Source organism: Macrobrachium nipponense, chromosome 13, assembly GCF_015104395.2.
Source record: "Macrobrachium nipponense isolate FS-2020 chromosome 13, ASM1510439v2, whole genome shotgun sequence".
Classification (NCBI taxonomy): domain Eukaryota; kingdom Metazoa; phylum Arthropoda; class Malacostraca; order Decapoda; family Palaemonidae; genus Macrobrachium; species Macrobrachium nipponense.
The window spans coordinates 92,780,991-92,797,742 of record NC_087206.1 but is presented as its reverse complement, the minus strand read 5'-3'; the positions used below and the strand labels follow the sequence as shown (position 1 = coordinate 92,797,742).

Sequence of the window (16,752 nt, the reverse complement as noted above, 5' to 3'; positions counted from 1 at the left end):
ACTTCTTTTTCATATTTCTCGGTGGAAAGACGTACACGTGATCAGGCGACGTTCGCCTTCTTACTTCTCACTGGAACGCAAAACGAGAGAGAGAGGACGTGAAGCGTCCTCTTCTATAAAGCTTCTATTTAGAGGGCGCCAGTCCTTCCGAAAGCTCCACCCTCCCCGCGCGGGGAGGACGCCTCGGAGGACGAGAAGCAATCCTTCAGGATTCGTGCACGTGCACGCACTTAGGCAGTCTGGGGATTTTCATCAGAAACTGCCGAAGGCACGCCAGATCGGTGGGGGTTCCTCGTAACCCTCCTTCGGCTTTCGACATGCTCTCTCCCCGGGTCCTGAGAGTCAAGCAGAGGTCCCGGCCTAGAGGCGAAATAAGGCCGATCTGACGCACCTTCCACTACACAAGGGGCACTGTCACTGCACTTAGCCACTTCACTATTGCTCTCTAAAGCAAGCACTTTCGATTCTAAGATACGAATCGAAAGAGTATTAGAGAAAGGGCAATAACCTCTACAGACACTGTTTAGGGCCCAAAGGCAACATTACAGGGTTATGAGAAACAATAACAGAAGTAGCACTCTTCACAACAATGAAGGAGAGCGATCACCTCTCGCAGACATATTCATAACCCGTAGGCCATACTACAGGGTTAGGCAAAAAAAAACGTCTACAGGAAGGTTAGCAGGTTCACTACCCTGACTTTTGTTTACTGATTAATTGCGTACATACGAATCATACGTTTTCCTTACGGAATTAGACATGTTTACTGATTAATTGCGTACATACGAATCATACGTCTTCCTTACGGAATTAGACAAAGTCTCACACTCCTTACATGACAAATCTCAACAAAGAAGCAAGACTCATACCCCTCGTGCATACCAAGTGCGGATCTACCGAAGCTTTCGGTAGCCACACCCTATCTTTGCAGACAACACCCTCTGAAACTAGCCTAACTAGATTCAGATATCCTATGCAAAAATGAATCAAATTCAAATAAATTTAAGATAGCGTATGCCTAGCCACAAATCCAAGTAAATAAATTAAAAGACAATTAGGATACTTAGCGGCAATGAAGTTTCCAAAATCTAAGACGGAGGTACTGGAAACAGGTGTTTCCAGCACCGGCGACAGAAAAATTATGAATAGAAAATGGGAATGGTTCCTGATACCCACCTCCCAGCGGCGGGAATGGGTACTAACCACCTGGCCGACCACTGCGTGTGTCGGAAGTTTTTAAAATTCTGTCGGACTTCAGAAAATACAGCTATATATATATCTGACAGGTAAGTTTCATGAACAAAATAAGCATTTCACTACTGAAAATACCGGTCCAATGGCAAACACAATGTTAACATTTATTACACTACTCGGGAAAAGAAAATTAACTTTTACCGACCAAAGTTGAAAGCACAGAGTACCATCATACAAATACCGTATATTTCGGCGTATAAGTCGACCCTTTAGCACCCAAAAATCATGCCAAAATTAGGGGGTCGACTTATCTAACAGTAACAAAAAGTGAATCTTTATTATTTTGGCATATCGGTACAGGAATCCAGGCTTTACAGTAGGCTATTAACAATGACAGCCTTGTTGAGGTAACTATGTATGTAAATACCAGTATTAAAAACATTTCACACTGTAATACGACAATAATAATACATTAGAACATCCATTACCTTAAATAAAATGAAAAAAATCTAAGTAACTTGAAGAAACCCTAATCGCACAGCAAGCGTAAACATTGCGTAGCCATTTGTAGTACAGTAATTGACAAGGATGCGTTCACTCTGACAGTTTTGTATTTACCGGGGTATTGTTCAAAAACACTTATGGTATGAAATCTTTATTTATCACTTTATGAAATAAAAAAAAATTTGTATGTAATAGTAAATATGTATTTAAAATCCTTCAAAATTACTTGAGTCATCGTCACTTGAATTAAACAATTCATCAAACAAATTATCATTCACGGTTTCAGCATAAGGATCCTAGTTTAAATCTGGTGAATCAACTGCAGGTTCGTTTTCCCTCAAATGAGCCTGTTTATGACATAGAAGAACCAATGGTCAAGAATTTTCCAACATAATAAAATACCGGGATGTCGTTTTAACAACCCAATCAAAATATTAACTTGAGTGGCAGTTTGTACATACATATATACGTAGGCTGTTATGCAGCGTTAGTTAGCGCTTTGTTTGTTTACATTACACTCGAGTAACGTATCTTTCGTTTCGTCATTTCTAATCATATTTGCCGGTATTCATCTTTTATATATTACACAGATTTGTTAATATACCGAGTATATTTCCTGTATTTCTTATGGTAAGTAGAGCAACATATGTATTGTAATTACATTCAGGTTATTTTATATACGTTTTACCCTGCTGCTTATTTTGAGCGTACGGTTGGCCTCACATTTTATAGGTCGACTAATATACCTGATATTAGTTAAAATCATACAAATTTACTCAGAATTGGGGGGTCGACTTATCTTCCGGTCGACTTATACGCTGAAATATACGGTATATATAGTAATCCATAATTACTTTAAATATTTTGTTCGTGGTTTATGTCATTTGTTTTAAGTAAGTCACGAAAAGTTCTCTTGAAACATTCTTTTATCCCCAGCCAAGGTTTTGTTTGTGTTCATTTGTATAAGTGTTTACGTGTATTCACCATATTTTTTTTGCCTTTCATGTTTTGTGGAGTGGACTACCCGTCTTCAGTGCTTCGCTTGTCGAACTGCCCCATTACGTGGTTATGCTTTCGCTCTCTCTCCCTTTACCTGGAGTGCGTTTTTGGGCAGCGGGGCAGAGAGTATCAGCTCCCCAACAGAGGAGGTCTTGCAGCATTTTTCACGGCTTAATTATCGGAAGATATTTGTTCCTGATCCTGCAGCTACCATTGAATTTGAGAGGCTCCTGCTAATGAATTTTAGCCTCACTTATAAGCATTGCTGTTGCTTTTGTGCTGCTGCTTGCCACTGCTGCTGGCTGTTGCCGTGTGTTTGACCTCCTGGAGTCGTCAGGAGGCCTTCTAGTGGCGAAGAACGGTAAGCGGACCGTATATGTTCTTCCCCCGTCTGCTTAAATATACAACAATTACGTTGCCCTGGTGATCCCCTCGGTGCAAAAACACCCCCAGTGATCCGGAAGAGGACAATCGCTGTTGATGCGTTATACTAATCTTTGATTACGAATTCGGTGTGGTCTTTGAGAACGTATGCAAGAATTCATCAGCTATTTCTTCATTACCTCTGCAGTGTAGTATTATCGTCAATTTAGGACATATTATTATAAGGTGTATTATGATTAATAATTATTGTGAAATTGATTAGGTTTAAGGTTTACTTCACTCTGCAACTCCAACTGTCGTATGCTAGGGAAAGTGTGTTTTTTCTGCCTCCTACACCTTTTTCTCTTCGACTGAGGTATAAAAGTTAGGTAGGCGCGTGATGGTTCGAGTGTTATTATTGTAAAGTAGCGTATGTGTTTTTCCAGTTCCTAAGAAAGCTTTTCGAGGACTACTTTTTGTAATTTAAGACTATTTTTGTCAATTAAATTTTATTGTTAAGTTTGATTCAGTGTTTTTTGTATCCCTCTTTGAGAGTTATTTTGCTTTGTGATTTTTGAATTTTGTGTCGCTGCTGTTTTTCTTGCCTGGTATTTTGGCACTGAGCCAGTCTGGAAAAACAAGCCCTGGATGAATATAATCAATCTTAAGTTCATTACATAATTTGGCGACCTTTTTAGCCAGGATCCAGTTTAGCGGCATAATTTTCAACTGTAAACGGCTCTCGGAGAGGTGGTCAAGCCACTGAACATATTTAGAGTGATTATTTCTGTTCCAAGCCCTACAAAAACACCCCAGTAAATTATATTTCCAGGCCTACAACACATGTTCTAGGGTTACGACGCCGATCCAACGGAAGAAATATGACTCCAAAAAGGCAAAATACTGTACATACTTGAGTAATATTCAACTGCATGTAATGTTCAACCCCATTTTTACTGCAAATATTAGGACTTTAGCATATGTCCCTTAGCAATAAGCCTAGCCTATGTTAGCGGTTGCTACTGTAGCCTAGTCTATGATTCTGACATCTAAACCTAAGAAGCTAGAAGCTTAGAATATGCCAATAAAATGTATAAATAATCAGTATGTACTCATTTCAAATAATTATTAATTAATCATTAACTACAATACACAAACAAAACAAAAAAAAACCTTCCAATCGTTTGTTTACATTCAGCTCTTACGGTACCGAACGAACGCCAAGCAATCACTTTTCCTAGGACACAGTAAGCCATAAATTTTCATTAGTATCTCTCTTCAACTAATGAAACTACCAAACAGTATACTAACCATTCATTTCTATTCTTTATTCTATCTTTACCTAATGGAGATACTGAGTTACTGACAGCTATAATGAAACATAGACGTAACGTAATATTAAAACAGAAGAAGAATTCTAAAAAATACGTATTTGTTGGCTTCAATGATAGCAGTCTGATTTATTTTATATTTTATGATATCCAATTCACAATTTTTTTTATTAAATGTATTACATGCACTCATTTCAAATAATTATTAAATAACCATTAACTATAATAAAAAAAAAAAAAAAAAAAAAAAAAAAGCTTCCAAACTTCTATTTACATCCAGCACTTACGAGTATCGAACGATCGCCAAGCAATCACTTTTCCTAGTACACAGTAAGCCATAAATTTTCATTATCTCTCTTCAACTACTGAAACTACCAAACAGTATAATAACCATTCATTTCTATTCTGTATTCTATCTTTACCTAATTTTTTTTTATTAAATGTATTGCATGAATAAGTTTTTCAATTTACAGCATCCTTTTACCAATAGAATACATAAAGCAAAAGGGGTAGATGCTGACCAATAGGAGAGCAGGATCTTATGGGGTGACTAGCATCAGGAACCAATAGGAGAGTGGGAGGATGGTGGCGAGTTTATTCGGTTGGCGGCGCGCGAGTTTTAAAATTGTTCTCAGTGGTCCGGGCGAATCTCGGGACTTTACAGCAACAACCTTTCGTAACTTGAGCAATTTTCGTATGTTGAGCCATAAAATTTTTCGTATTTGCTTTCGTATCTCGACTTTCTCTTAAGTTGAGCCTTTCGTATGTCGAGGTACCACTGTAATTTTTTCCCAGATATATTACTAATTCTAACTGTGTTTTTTTTTCATTACAGATTGTGATACAAAACCACGAGGAAGCAGAGAAAGCAGACCAATGCAGGACAGAAATCACAAGAGAACAAAATAGTTTATTATGTATAGTAAGGAAAGGATTTCTTGGACAGTTGAAATGAACATCAAAGGACAGTTTCATATCATTGTACAAAAAGAATTTCCAATTTGTTCTCAAGTTGGAAAAATATTATTTGCTATGAATATGTTCAGTGTTTAGTTTTTAAGTACTTGTTTCTCAAGTACTTAAAAACTAAACACACTGAACATATTCACAGCAAATATTTTTCCAACTCTGATGTACATTTAAATCGCTTTCTTCATTAATTCTTTTCCATAAGGTCAAAGTGTCCAAATATTGAAAGTGTTCTAAAAGTAGACCTACAATAATCAGTTAAACGAGCAAAACCATACACAGACTTTACATACTGCATCTCATGTCAGCAAAAAAGCTAACTCCCTTGGAGATTCCAAACAAATTTGAAAAGATTGTGTGAGAAAAAGAGCAGACAAGAATGATCTGAAATTTGAATGTTAGCTGTCGTTTAGGGACTATCACACCTGAAGAACTGAAAGATGAAAATGCATCATAGCATTCAGAATGCTACAAAGAATGTACTCATAAAGCTAATGTGGATCAAAGTAAAGGGATTTATGAAAAGCAGGAGTTTGAACCATCACCACCTTCCTATAGCTAGGAAGATGTAGACAGAAGCTACACAAGGTCACATACGTATGCCCCAGCATGTTAAAAATAAGTGCATATTTGGCAATGAAATAGAACCATGAAGAAATAGATTGTATACACATTTGCAACTGATTCAGCAGGAACTCGCTTGAAAGAAGCTTTTGATTTATCTAAAATAAATTTTTAATATTTCCTTGCAGGTGATACACTGATCCAGGAGACTGTCATGCAAAGGACATTGCATATCACAAACAGTGTTGGAATGTACGTGTTGTGAATGTGTTGCAACCAAAGTATAACCCTGGTGAGAGGATGCAACAAAATTGTGTTTAAAGTTAAACTACTAATGTGGATTTTTTCATCTTCACTGAGTGAATTCCTCCAAGATGGCAATGTGACAACAATGAGGAAAACAGAAGAGCATTACAGAAGAATTGCATCTGACCATGGACTGAATGAAGCACAAATGAGACCTAAAGCAGATCAGTACAGGCGGTCCCCGGGTTACGACGGGGGTTCCGTTCTTGAGACGCGTCGTAAGCCGAAAATCGTCATAAGCCGGAACATCGTCAAAAATCCTAAAAAAAACCTTACTTTTAATGCTTTGGGTGCATTGAAAACTATGTAAACTGCATTCTTATGGCATTTTTCATCAAAAAAACCTTCAAATATTGATTATTTTGCATTTTTGGTGTCATATTTCATCTCCCAGATGATCGTTGTAGGCGTCGTAACCCTGGAAATAACGTCTATTGACAAGCGTCGTAACCTCGGAACGTCGTAAGCCGACACCGTCGTAACCTGGGGACTGCCTGTAATCCCAAATGGGTAAGGGAGCCACAATAAATTTCACTTAAAACAGCAAAAGACATTGCAATTCACGCAGTGAAGACAAAACTTTCACATAAGAAATACTTATCTGTTTGGGATTAGTGAATACAATGCCAACACTTTCGAACTCCAACTTATCCTCTAAAAGAATTTTAATTTACCTTCTAGTTTTATTCCGTTATATAACGTAATATGGATAATGTACGGAATTATAAGGATGGTAAGGGATAGCGAGCCAACTGCAAAGCCAGTGTATCGGTTGGTGAGTAAACATAAGAATTTTCATTTGTGCTTCATTCAGTCTGTATGGGGTCAGATGGAATTCTCCACTAATGCTCCCCTGTTTTCCCCATTGTTGTCACATTCACTCCCTGTTCATTGTAGCCAGACAAACCTGCATACAGTTGTGCACACTGGCAGACAACTGAGTAGCAAGTTTCCAACCTTGTAAAAAAATGTGGAACACTTCACGATTTGGCGTGCCATTCTTGCTCTTACTGGTGATCTGGTTTTATGGGGCTTGTCTACCATACCTAAAAGAGGTACCGTTAACCTGTTATCAATGCTGAAAACTGTCAATTTTCGGTTATTGGCGATTTTCGCTTATCAAGCCATCGGGACGGAACCCCTGGCAATAACCAGGGACTGCCTATATGTACTGCTAAATTAAGTACCAGGCTTGAGAGAACAGTGGGCCTGTGTGCATCCATCCAACTCAACTTCTGGACTCTAAAACACCTTACATGAACTTGATGATGCCTTCTGCAGCCCCAAGATGTGCGGAACTGCATGTGGAGGAAACTAAGAAAGGGGGAGCTTATACAAAGGCTTGAAAAAGCCCGTATAAGCAAAATCCTGGGAACCACATAAACCTGCAACAACCAGGTTGAGACTATTTCATCTGTGGATCAGATGCAATCCTCAAACAGAAAAGATATAGTTTGTGAGGGGGGCTAGATGTCGAGAATTGGACTAGTCCCAGATTTAAGTGCTCCTCAGAATTGGATGAATATTGGAGGAAGAGCTTTCATATGTAGCCTTCTGACTAAACATCTCTGAGTGAGATAAATCCCCTGAAAGCTTATCCAGAAAGGTTTCAAGTGGGGCTAGAAACTTATGAGTTGTCTAAGCAAATGTGATACTCCTAGATGACAGAAAGGTAAAAAAAAAAAAAAAAAAAAAAAAAAAAAAAAAAAAAAAAAAAAACAGAAGCCTCAAAGAAGGATTCTTGTGATCTAGGATGTGTTTAGAGGAAGGTGATAACGCTTACGATTGTGTGACACTCAAGAGCTAAGGAGAACCAAAACTCCTCTTTATGTATCAAAAAATTCATAAGATCTTTGAAGGAGGTTTCCGTTGAGTACCATTGGGAGGAAGGAAAAAAACATGTCTTGCTCCCCCTCAGACAAGAGTCAAACTCCCAATTCCACCATAGGAAGGGGTTTCTCCAATCAACCCAAAACTCAGAGCACAAAAAAACCTTGTCCATCGTAGACAGAATCCCGGGACACTAATATCGATTAAAAGTGTCTCTGATACTGAATTGGCATCTGGCAATCAGGGACTGATGTTGGACACCTGAAAGCCAGAGCCAGATGTATAAACAGGAATTGGCGGTCAAGAAAAACCTGGCAGTGTGCTCTCAACAGGTGACTGGCACTAGAAGAGTGCCAAGCATTCAAACACGGAGTTCAGATACCGGACTTTCGGATACTTGGGCACCTGGGAGCCACTGGGCTTTTGGGAGTCATGGGCAGTCTGTAGCCACTGGGCACTAAATGAATCACCGGACATGCGCTTTGGCGCCGAATATCTGCATTTTTCAACTATTTAACAAAGAAAAAAGGCACTAGGAAAACTAATACACATCCCATATGGACGCCTTGCAAATGGCTGTCCGCTGAGACCTAGGCACTGGAGAACAGGATCTCGACTGAGGGGTAAAATATCCATTGGCAAACCCCACCGACTTCACCTTGGATTTCCAGTATGTCTCCTCCCAGGCTTAGTGGAGTCTGACAGGGACCTTTGTCTAGGAAAGTCAGTGGGACGAATAATTACCTCCTCCCTTCACAAAAATTTAATGATATAAGGTTAATTCTCCGATAACCTAGACACAAGACTGGCAATGGTACGGGAAGGAAGCGTGGAAGATAGGCGCAGAAGCAAGTGGATGAAATTAAACGGCTACTAGCAGCAGAGACGACAAAAGGGGTATGACAGCTGTGCGCTAGCACAATACTGCTCAATATCACTCGGGCTCTTTTGGCTATACAGAATACAGAACACAGGCACCACTGAGCTCTCCAGGAGCTCAAAGCATCAGTTGGCACTTGTGCTCTGGGTGCTAACAAATAAGAACTTTCTACGATCTACGCATCATCTCTGCTGCATGTGTATGGATGCAAATTAGTACTCCTCGGGCCAATTCTCAGCCAACAATATATCCTTAAAACTCATCTTAACAAAAATCATTAAGCACCTTTTTATCCTTATTACTTCTTGCCCTTATACTTAATATATCTGAAAAATAAAGTGTGAGGGTTAAGGTAATATTATTCACAGACGGCTAGCAAGTAGACAAGGTTGGTAAATTGGTAAACAAATATACGTAATATGCAAATCTTTGGCCTAGAGGAATAACGAAACATTCAGGAATTACTTTTAAGGCAATTATTTAACGACGGCTTGCTAGAAGCCTTTAGCTAACTTACATCAGCCATCTCATTAAAGGAGTCAATAAGAAATAATTTTTTCCTGTTCTGTATTTCTTCTCTTATTTCCATTTATTGGTTTTCTTATTTTTCATAATTTTTCAGTTACATGCATCTTCCTTTTGATAAATATAATAACATGGTTTTGCTTTTAGTTTAATAAAGTCATCATGTTAAGCTGACAGACCTTTCAATATCCTAGGTAAAAGGGGTCCTCAGTAGTGAAAAGGTTGAGAATCACTGGCCTAAAGGAATGATGTAAGAAAGTAGTATTTTTTGGGCAAAACTGTCAGGAGCTTAGGAAGGTCAGGCCACTTGATCAAAAAAACAAAAAAACAAAGCCTTTGCCCTAGGCTTTTAGCCTAAAAGAATGACAAAAAATTCAAGAACTACTTCTAACAGTGGATTGCGAGTGCTTATGCCCAAAACACACCATTCGAAAAGTAATATTAAGGTAAAACTATATATCGAAGGCTTGCAAGTAATCCAGGGCAAGTAATCAAAACATAATGTAAAAGTTTTCAGCCCAAAGGAAAGGTGTGACATACAAAAATTACCTTTAGAACCATTACCAGCAGCTTGCAAGCCTAGTGTAAACAAAGGATTGGCCTAACAGATTTCATCTAGGGCAAAATTCTGTTGATGAATCAACATAACAACAAACAAGAAAAATTCATCCTGAAAGGATTGTGAAGGTTACTAAAATGCATTCCAGTGGTTGTGTTCAACCGAAATCCAGATATATAACTGGAAAATAATGAATAAGGCTACTGCCATTACTCGGTGTTTACTCTGAGAATGGCAGGAAAAGATCAATGTCATTTGATAAAGTCGTTCCTGATACACTACCACTAGAGGGCAGACCTAGTCACCTACACAAACAGTTGAAGTGTTACCAGCGAAATTTTGAATTTGAGCTGCCATATACATGGAACTTATAGCAATGTAATTACTTGGGAAGCTTACTTATATAAAAATTAAAGCACATCCCTAAATTTCAGAAAATACTGTCAGATGTAAAAGCATATCACAACACTAAAATTTCAGTAAACTGTGCACTATTTCATACTTTCTCTCTCTCTCAAGCTAAAAAAGTAAGAGATGAGAGAGAGAGAGAGAGAGAGAGAGAGACGAGACGAGAGAGAGAGGAGAGAAGAGAGAGAGAGAGGAGAGAGAGAGAGAGAATTTTGCATATTCCAGCATAACAAATACACATTCCAAATTAAATTGTAAATGTGCAATGTAGCCATGTTTAATTTCTAATATCTATTATTAGAATTTGAGAGGATGAGATAAAAGGACTTACTGGACTCATATAGTAAGGTGTCCCAACAAAAGTTGTGGCAAAACTAGCTTCTGAGTTCAGAGTCCTGGCCAACCCAAAATCACCGAGTTTTACATTGCCTTCAGCATCCAGAAAAACATTAGCTGGCTTGATGTCTCGATGCAGAATTATTCTACCACCATGAAGATCTCGTGAATGACATACCTTTAAGACTTCACACACCTGAAAGAATACTATTAACTGTAAAATATAACCAACAAAAGAAATTAATGTGTTCCATTCTAACATGACATACGTTTAAGACTTCACACGCCTGAAAGACATACTATTAACTGTAAAATATAACCAACAAAAGAAATTAATGTGTTCCATTCTAACAATGACACTAACATTATCTTCAACTACAATGCAACAGGAAAGAAACATTACATTTTCACTGACCACCAAAAAAATACAAATATAATCTATCCTGGGCAATGAGGAGGTCAGAAAATAAGCAGCACTCATATTCTGAAACACATGAAAGCTTTGCATTAAAATGTTTAACAGCATAAATTTTGTTAAGCTATTCTCACTAATGGATCAGCCGAGGATGGAGAAGGAAGATTAAAAGAACCTGTGCCTTATTTATCCTCAGACTTACTCACAATCAAGTAAAGGTCAGGCAAGATACTTTTCAGTCTGAATGGAGCTTGGGTGGTTACTCAACATGTTGAGCAGCCACAACAGGTCTTGGTACTTGTGGGCAACAGACAGAATGAGATGAAAGTAGTAGTCTGACATTTCCAGACCCTTGTCCTCCTTAGCTGAAATACTGAAAAGTTCTTACAAAAGATTAGGGACTGTCCCACACCCAACATTGCGAGCTCTCACCTAGACAGTATGACCATTATCCTTTCTTGAGGAGTCGTGAGCTCATTTGATCATTTCACAAAGCCAGAGAGAAAGGATATTCATAGACACCTTATGCTAGCCAGTACAAATGTAAAGTCGTCAATACTCTGACCTAAGAGGTTGGGTCCTTTTAAGATAGTATATTAAGGCTTGTAACTGGCCCAAATAGTACATCTCATCTGGGTCACTGCCAACAAAGCCCAAGAAGAAGCAGATTGAAATAGATTTAGAAACTCTCGTATCTCTTGTCAAAATCAACATGTTCCAAGTTTGCCTCACAAGTTCAGGAAAAAACAAGAATAAGACAGATCCACAACCCTCCATGTACCAGACTAGACAAAAGAAGCCATGTAACTCCCAGAACACATTGCTAAGGCTAAGGCTAGCAGGAAGTAGTCTCCAGCATCAGCTCCCAATCCAATGCTTCTGCCAAATGCTTAAACATCATCTGGGTTAGGCTGCAGAAAATAAGTAACATCCCACCTACGAGAACAAAAGAGCTCAAAATTCCTCATGGACAACCCTCCAAGTACCAGACTAGACAAAAAAAAAGCCAAGTAACTCCCAGAATGCATTTACAAAGCTAAGGCTGGTAGGAAAGCAGTCTTTAGCATCAGCTCCCAATCCAATGCTTCTGCCAAGGGATTAAACATCATCTGGGTTAGGCTGCAGAAAATAAGTCACATCCCACCTACAAGAATTAAAGAGCTCAAAACTCCTCATGGACAACACTACCAACAAAGCAATACCCTTCAATCTACATACTGTACCTGGCTTGAGGCTGAGAGACAGCTATTCACTGCAAAGACAGAGGAGCAAGTCCTAATATAGGTATACATGGACTAAGTCAGCAATGCACTGAACAGTTATTGTAACTGGAGAGAGGCCCCTTCTAAAACACCAGTCAAAGATGGCACACTTTCCTTGGTACATGTTTACATAGGAACAGCGAAGGTAACCAGCCATCTCCAGCACAATAAGTTTTACCTCTGAACATGGTTGATAGAGAAGAGTAGGCCATGAGGGAATATCTCTCAGTGCCTCAACCAAGAGGGGTCTGCAGATCAGGAAATCACTCGGCATGTGGCAAATGAGGCAACATCAGGGATCCTGAGATGTGTGATCAGAACCCACCTGGAGAATCAGGTCAAGGAGATTGCACAGTGAATAAAGGAGTCTTGGACATAGGTCTCTTGTTTCTCCACCTTCACTGCAGCCTTACTCATGGATAAGAACAAGGTGGTAACAGCATCAACTAATTTGAAAGAGACCAATTTCAGGAAAAACCTGTCATGAGATGAGCACTATGAGCTGTAGCACCTCAAGAAATAAGGTCCTTCTTCCCAATAAGTATAACCTTTGGTAAAACTATGCCCTGTCTCCCTCAGAAAAAAACAGCCAAGAAGAAAGAAAATACATTTTACACTTGAGTGAGTAGAAACATATTACCATCCTTTCTAACCACAATGACACAGGAAACAAATCCATGGTTCCCAAATCCAGGGCTCCCACTTCAGCACCCAAGAAAAATATTCCTTTTGCACTAAGTGGGTGGATATCACCATCTTTTGTGGTGTAATATGAAGCTTGGAACAGCAGTAGATGAGATGGAATTCTCTGATCTGGAGATCATCGTCCACAAGAAATGACTCAAGGATGAAAACCAAGATGCATTCAATGGCAGTGCCAAAAATGGGCCCTGAGTGCTTCCCTGAGGTGATCAAGTTAATGAATGAAACCTATGACCTCTCAAAAATGCCTCTCTAACTTGACCCATAACAGAGGTCCCTCAAATCCTACAGAATCTGCTCTTGACCGAGAAAGACTGCAACAGGGAGATGCAGCACTGATACTGCACCTATTCAAAGTACCATAGCAAACATCTAGAATGAGCCCCAAGCACCAAATTCCAATCCAAAGGTGTCAAAAATGACACCTTCACCTTCATGCCTAAAACTGGACACAAACGGACAGGCTGGCCCTCAGCTAATCTAGGTGGAGCTGATTGCATACTGCCTTTCCCGCGTGAAGTTGTAGTGGACCACTCGCATTCAAGGTCAGTTCTGGGTTGAGCATGTTCCAGGATGGGACCAGGCTGAACATGGGACTACAGTCATATTTGTGATAGACAAGAGACTTGTCACAAACAATTCCTGGGATGTACCGAACTGTCTCCACAAACCCAGGATGGTCGATAGCCCAAAGTTAGTCCTCCTTTCCAGGGAAGACAGAGAGAGTGACCAGGTACGAGCAGGCTCATGCACCAGTGATTGGTCATAAGCAAACCCATAAACTTATCCACCTGCTTCATCCACACCCTCCTCTCCCCAGGCCCTGCCCTAGGGTTGCTGGTGCCCCTGAGCCAGCCGAGTTTCAGTGCCCACAAGTATAATTTTTTTAAATTTTCACAAGGAGAAAAACTGGAAAAGTAGAATTAAGTGTTTATCTACAATATAAAAGCTAAAGAAAATGGTTGCAACGTGACATCAAGGTTTCAAATCCTTTCATTATTATAACTAGGAGAGAGAGATTGTTATGATTGTATCTACATTACTGGCAATGCTCACTCATTGTTACCAACAAACACTAAGTAGAGGATGGTAAAGTGAGAGAGACCGTAGTACTTCAGCATTTAAGTTACACCCCAGATAGTGACTTATAAATAAATCTATAATCAAACTCACTGTTATAGATAATGAATAATGATACTGTATTCATTGTGCGAAAGAAAAGCAATTAATAATATAGCAAGTTAAAAAACAAGTAAAAACATTCAAGTCGGTAAAGAATCTGAACAAACTGATGGAGGGTTTTCTGGATCCTTAGGGTATCTGATTTTCATCTACAGTACTTTTCCTGTGAATAAACACTGTACAATAATAGTACATTTTTTTTTAATGGTATTTGGACAGCTTGCAATAAAATACATGACTTATATTTATATATGACTTACAAATAAACTATAATTGGTCTCAGTGGGACAGGTAACGAATGCTAACAAATTGACATACTGCATTCATGGTACAAAACAAAAGAAATAGCATTAAAAATTTAATAATAACGTAAAAACAATTACAAACAAAAACGGGGCATTTAAATCTACAAAATCTGAATAAACTGAGAAGCATGCTAGTATATAACAAGTTCCTGATGATAAGAAACATAGCCGTAACAAATTTTTTCCTAATGCAAAGTATGACCAGATGTTGGAAACATTAATTTCTTACGCAAGACATTTTTTTCTAGCCTTTAGATCTGCAAATCTTTTCATAGCACTTTTTATATCTATCTTCTTTGCAAGATAATGTTCTATTGACCAAATTGCCATAGGATTTAATCTGTCTTGCATTATGGACGACTGTAAGTATGTCATTATAAGCTTTAGTTTACTAAAGCTTCTCTCTCTGTGGTCACAGTAAGTAATAAGTCATAAGCATTATTCTTAATGCAACCCACAGATTCGGCATGACTTCCTGTAACTTGTTAGTGTTTATGAACTTAGCCACTCCTATTTGAAGTTTTACATCTCCAAGAAATAATTCTTTTGTAGTATCCAGTTAGGTCAAGAGATCACACCAATTAATATGACATTTTTATAATAAAATAAGTTTTTATATATATCTATATATATATATAGATATATACGTATATATATATTATATATATATATATATATATATATATATATATATAATATATATATATATATATATATATATATATATATAATATACAGGCAGTCCCCGGGTTACACGGGGGGGGTTCCGTTCTTAAGACGCGTCGTAACCTGAAAATCGTCGTAAGCCGGAACGACGTTCTTGAAAACATGTCCACAGGGAAAACAAAATTTCACTAATTTGCAATTTTTCTTATTGAGGCCGGATCTCTAAAATTATCACTAATTTACTTTTTTCATGTGCAACACTGTGTATTCACAAATTACTGTATATTTTCATTAAAATACAAGAGAGAGAGAGAGAGAGAGAGATTACATAAAACCATTAAATTCGTTGACCATTGTATGGCATTGTTAAGCTCCGATGTCACTGTAGTTATGAGGTAGGGAAATTGTTACAGAAAAAGGAAGGGAAGAATTTTCTTTTGAAATTAGTTATCGTATTATTACTACTTCTATTATTATTATTATTTGAAAATATAATAAAACACGTGCATCTACCATAAAATTCTCTCATCTCAGTAAGAAAGAGGAATTATCCTTACAAGTGAAATGGAAAGGTCATTTTCATCTCTTAAAATACGACCATTATGAATTTTGTCATTTATAAAGTTTATTATTATTATTATTATTATTAAATAACTGAAATTATCAATAAACATTTTACATACTAGTACCATAAAAATTCTTTCATCTCGGTAAAAGATGGAGAGAGAGAGAGAGAGAGTGTTTATCTCTCTCTGTTCTCTCAAAAAATACTTATAACGCTTACAGCGAAAGAGAGGGAGGGAGCTACCACTATGACACATTATTATCTTTGTGGCAAGAGAGAGAGAGAGAGAGAGAGAGAGAGAGAGAGAGAGAGAGAGAGAGAGAGAGAGAGAATTATTATTTTCATTATGTAATATCATTTCAACTTATTAAACTTACTTAATACTTACTTTAATACAGTATTAATAAAAATTAATATTTGAAAATTAGCAAATCATTTTTGTATTATAAAAATGTATTTAGTCATGAAAATAAACATCAAAATACACTAATTAGTGATTATTTTCGTCGGAAAATACAAAGAGAGAGAGAGAGAGAGAAACTATGGTTTTTATACCCAAGTCTAAGTAGAGTATAAATGGATTCTTTAAGTGAAATAATGTTTCAATGATATTTTGCTGTTTTGTATTAAAGGATATGTAATACTGTTTGAGAATGCGTTTCTATCCTTGACTATGGTTACCAACAGTTTAATAGCGTTAAAATTAATATGCGCCCTCTACTCAGAAACTAGTTCTGCGTGAGGTATCGTTAAAAGGCATAAAAATCCATCGTAACCTTGGAATTTGCGTTGTATTCTAATTAGTTTTGTTAATTATGTATACTGGAAACAAGCAATGATTTATTCATTATTTGCGCTTTTGGACTGTTATAAACTGCGCATCCCAA

The 16,752-nt window shown here is 37.8% G+C and overlaps 1 protein-coding gene across 1 annotated transcript in view; it reads right to left on the bottom strand.

Moving 5' to 3' along the window:
* Window positions 1-16,752, bottom strand: part of LOC135225214 (probable serine/threonine-protein kinase nek2) — a 64,801-nt gene that overhangs the window by 28,680 nt on the left and 19,369 nt on the right. Inside the window, exon 4 of the mRNA XM_064264525.1 lies at window positions 10,764-10,967. Coding sequence (XP_064120595.1) covers window positions 10,764-10,967 — 204 coding nt within the window. The remainder of the gene's footprint in view (window positions 1-10,763; window positions 10,968-16,752) is intronic.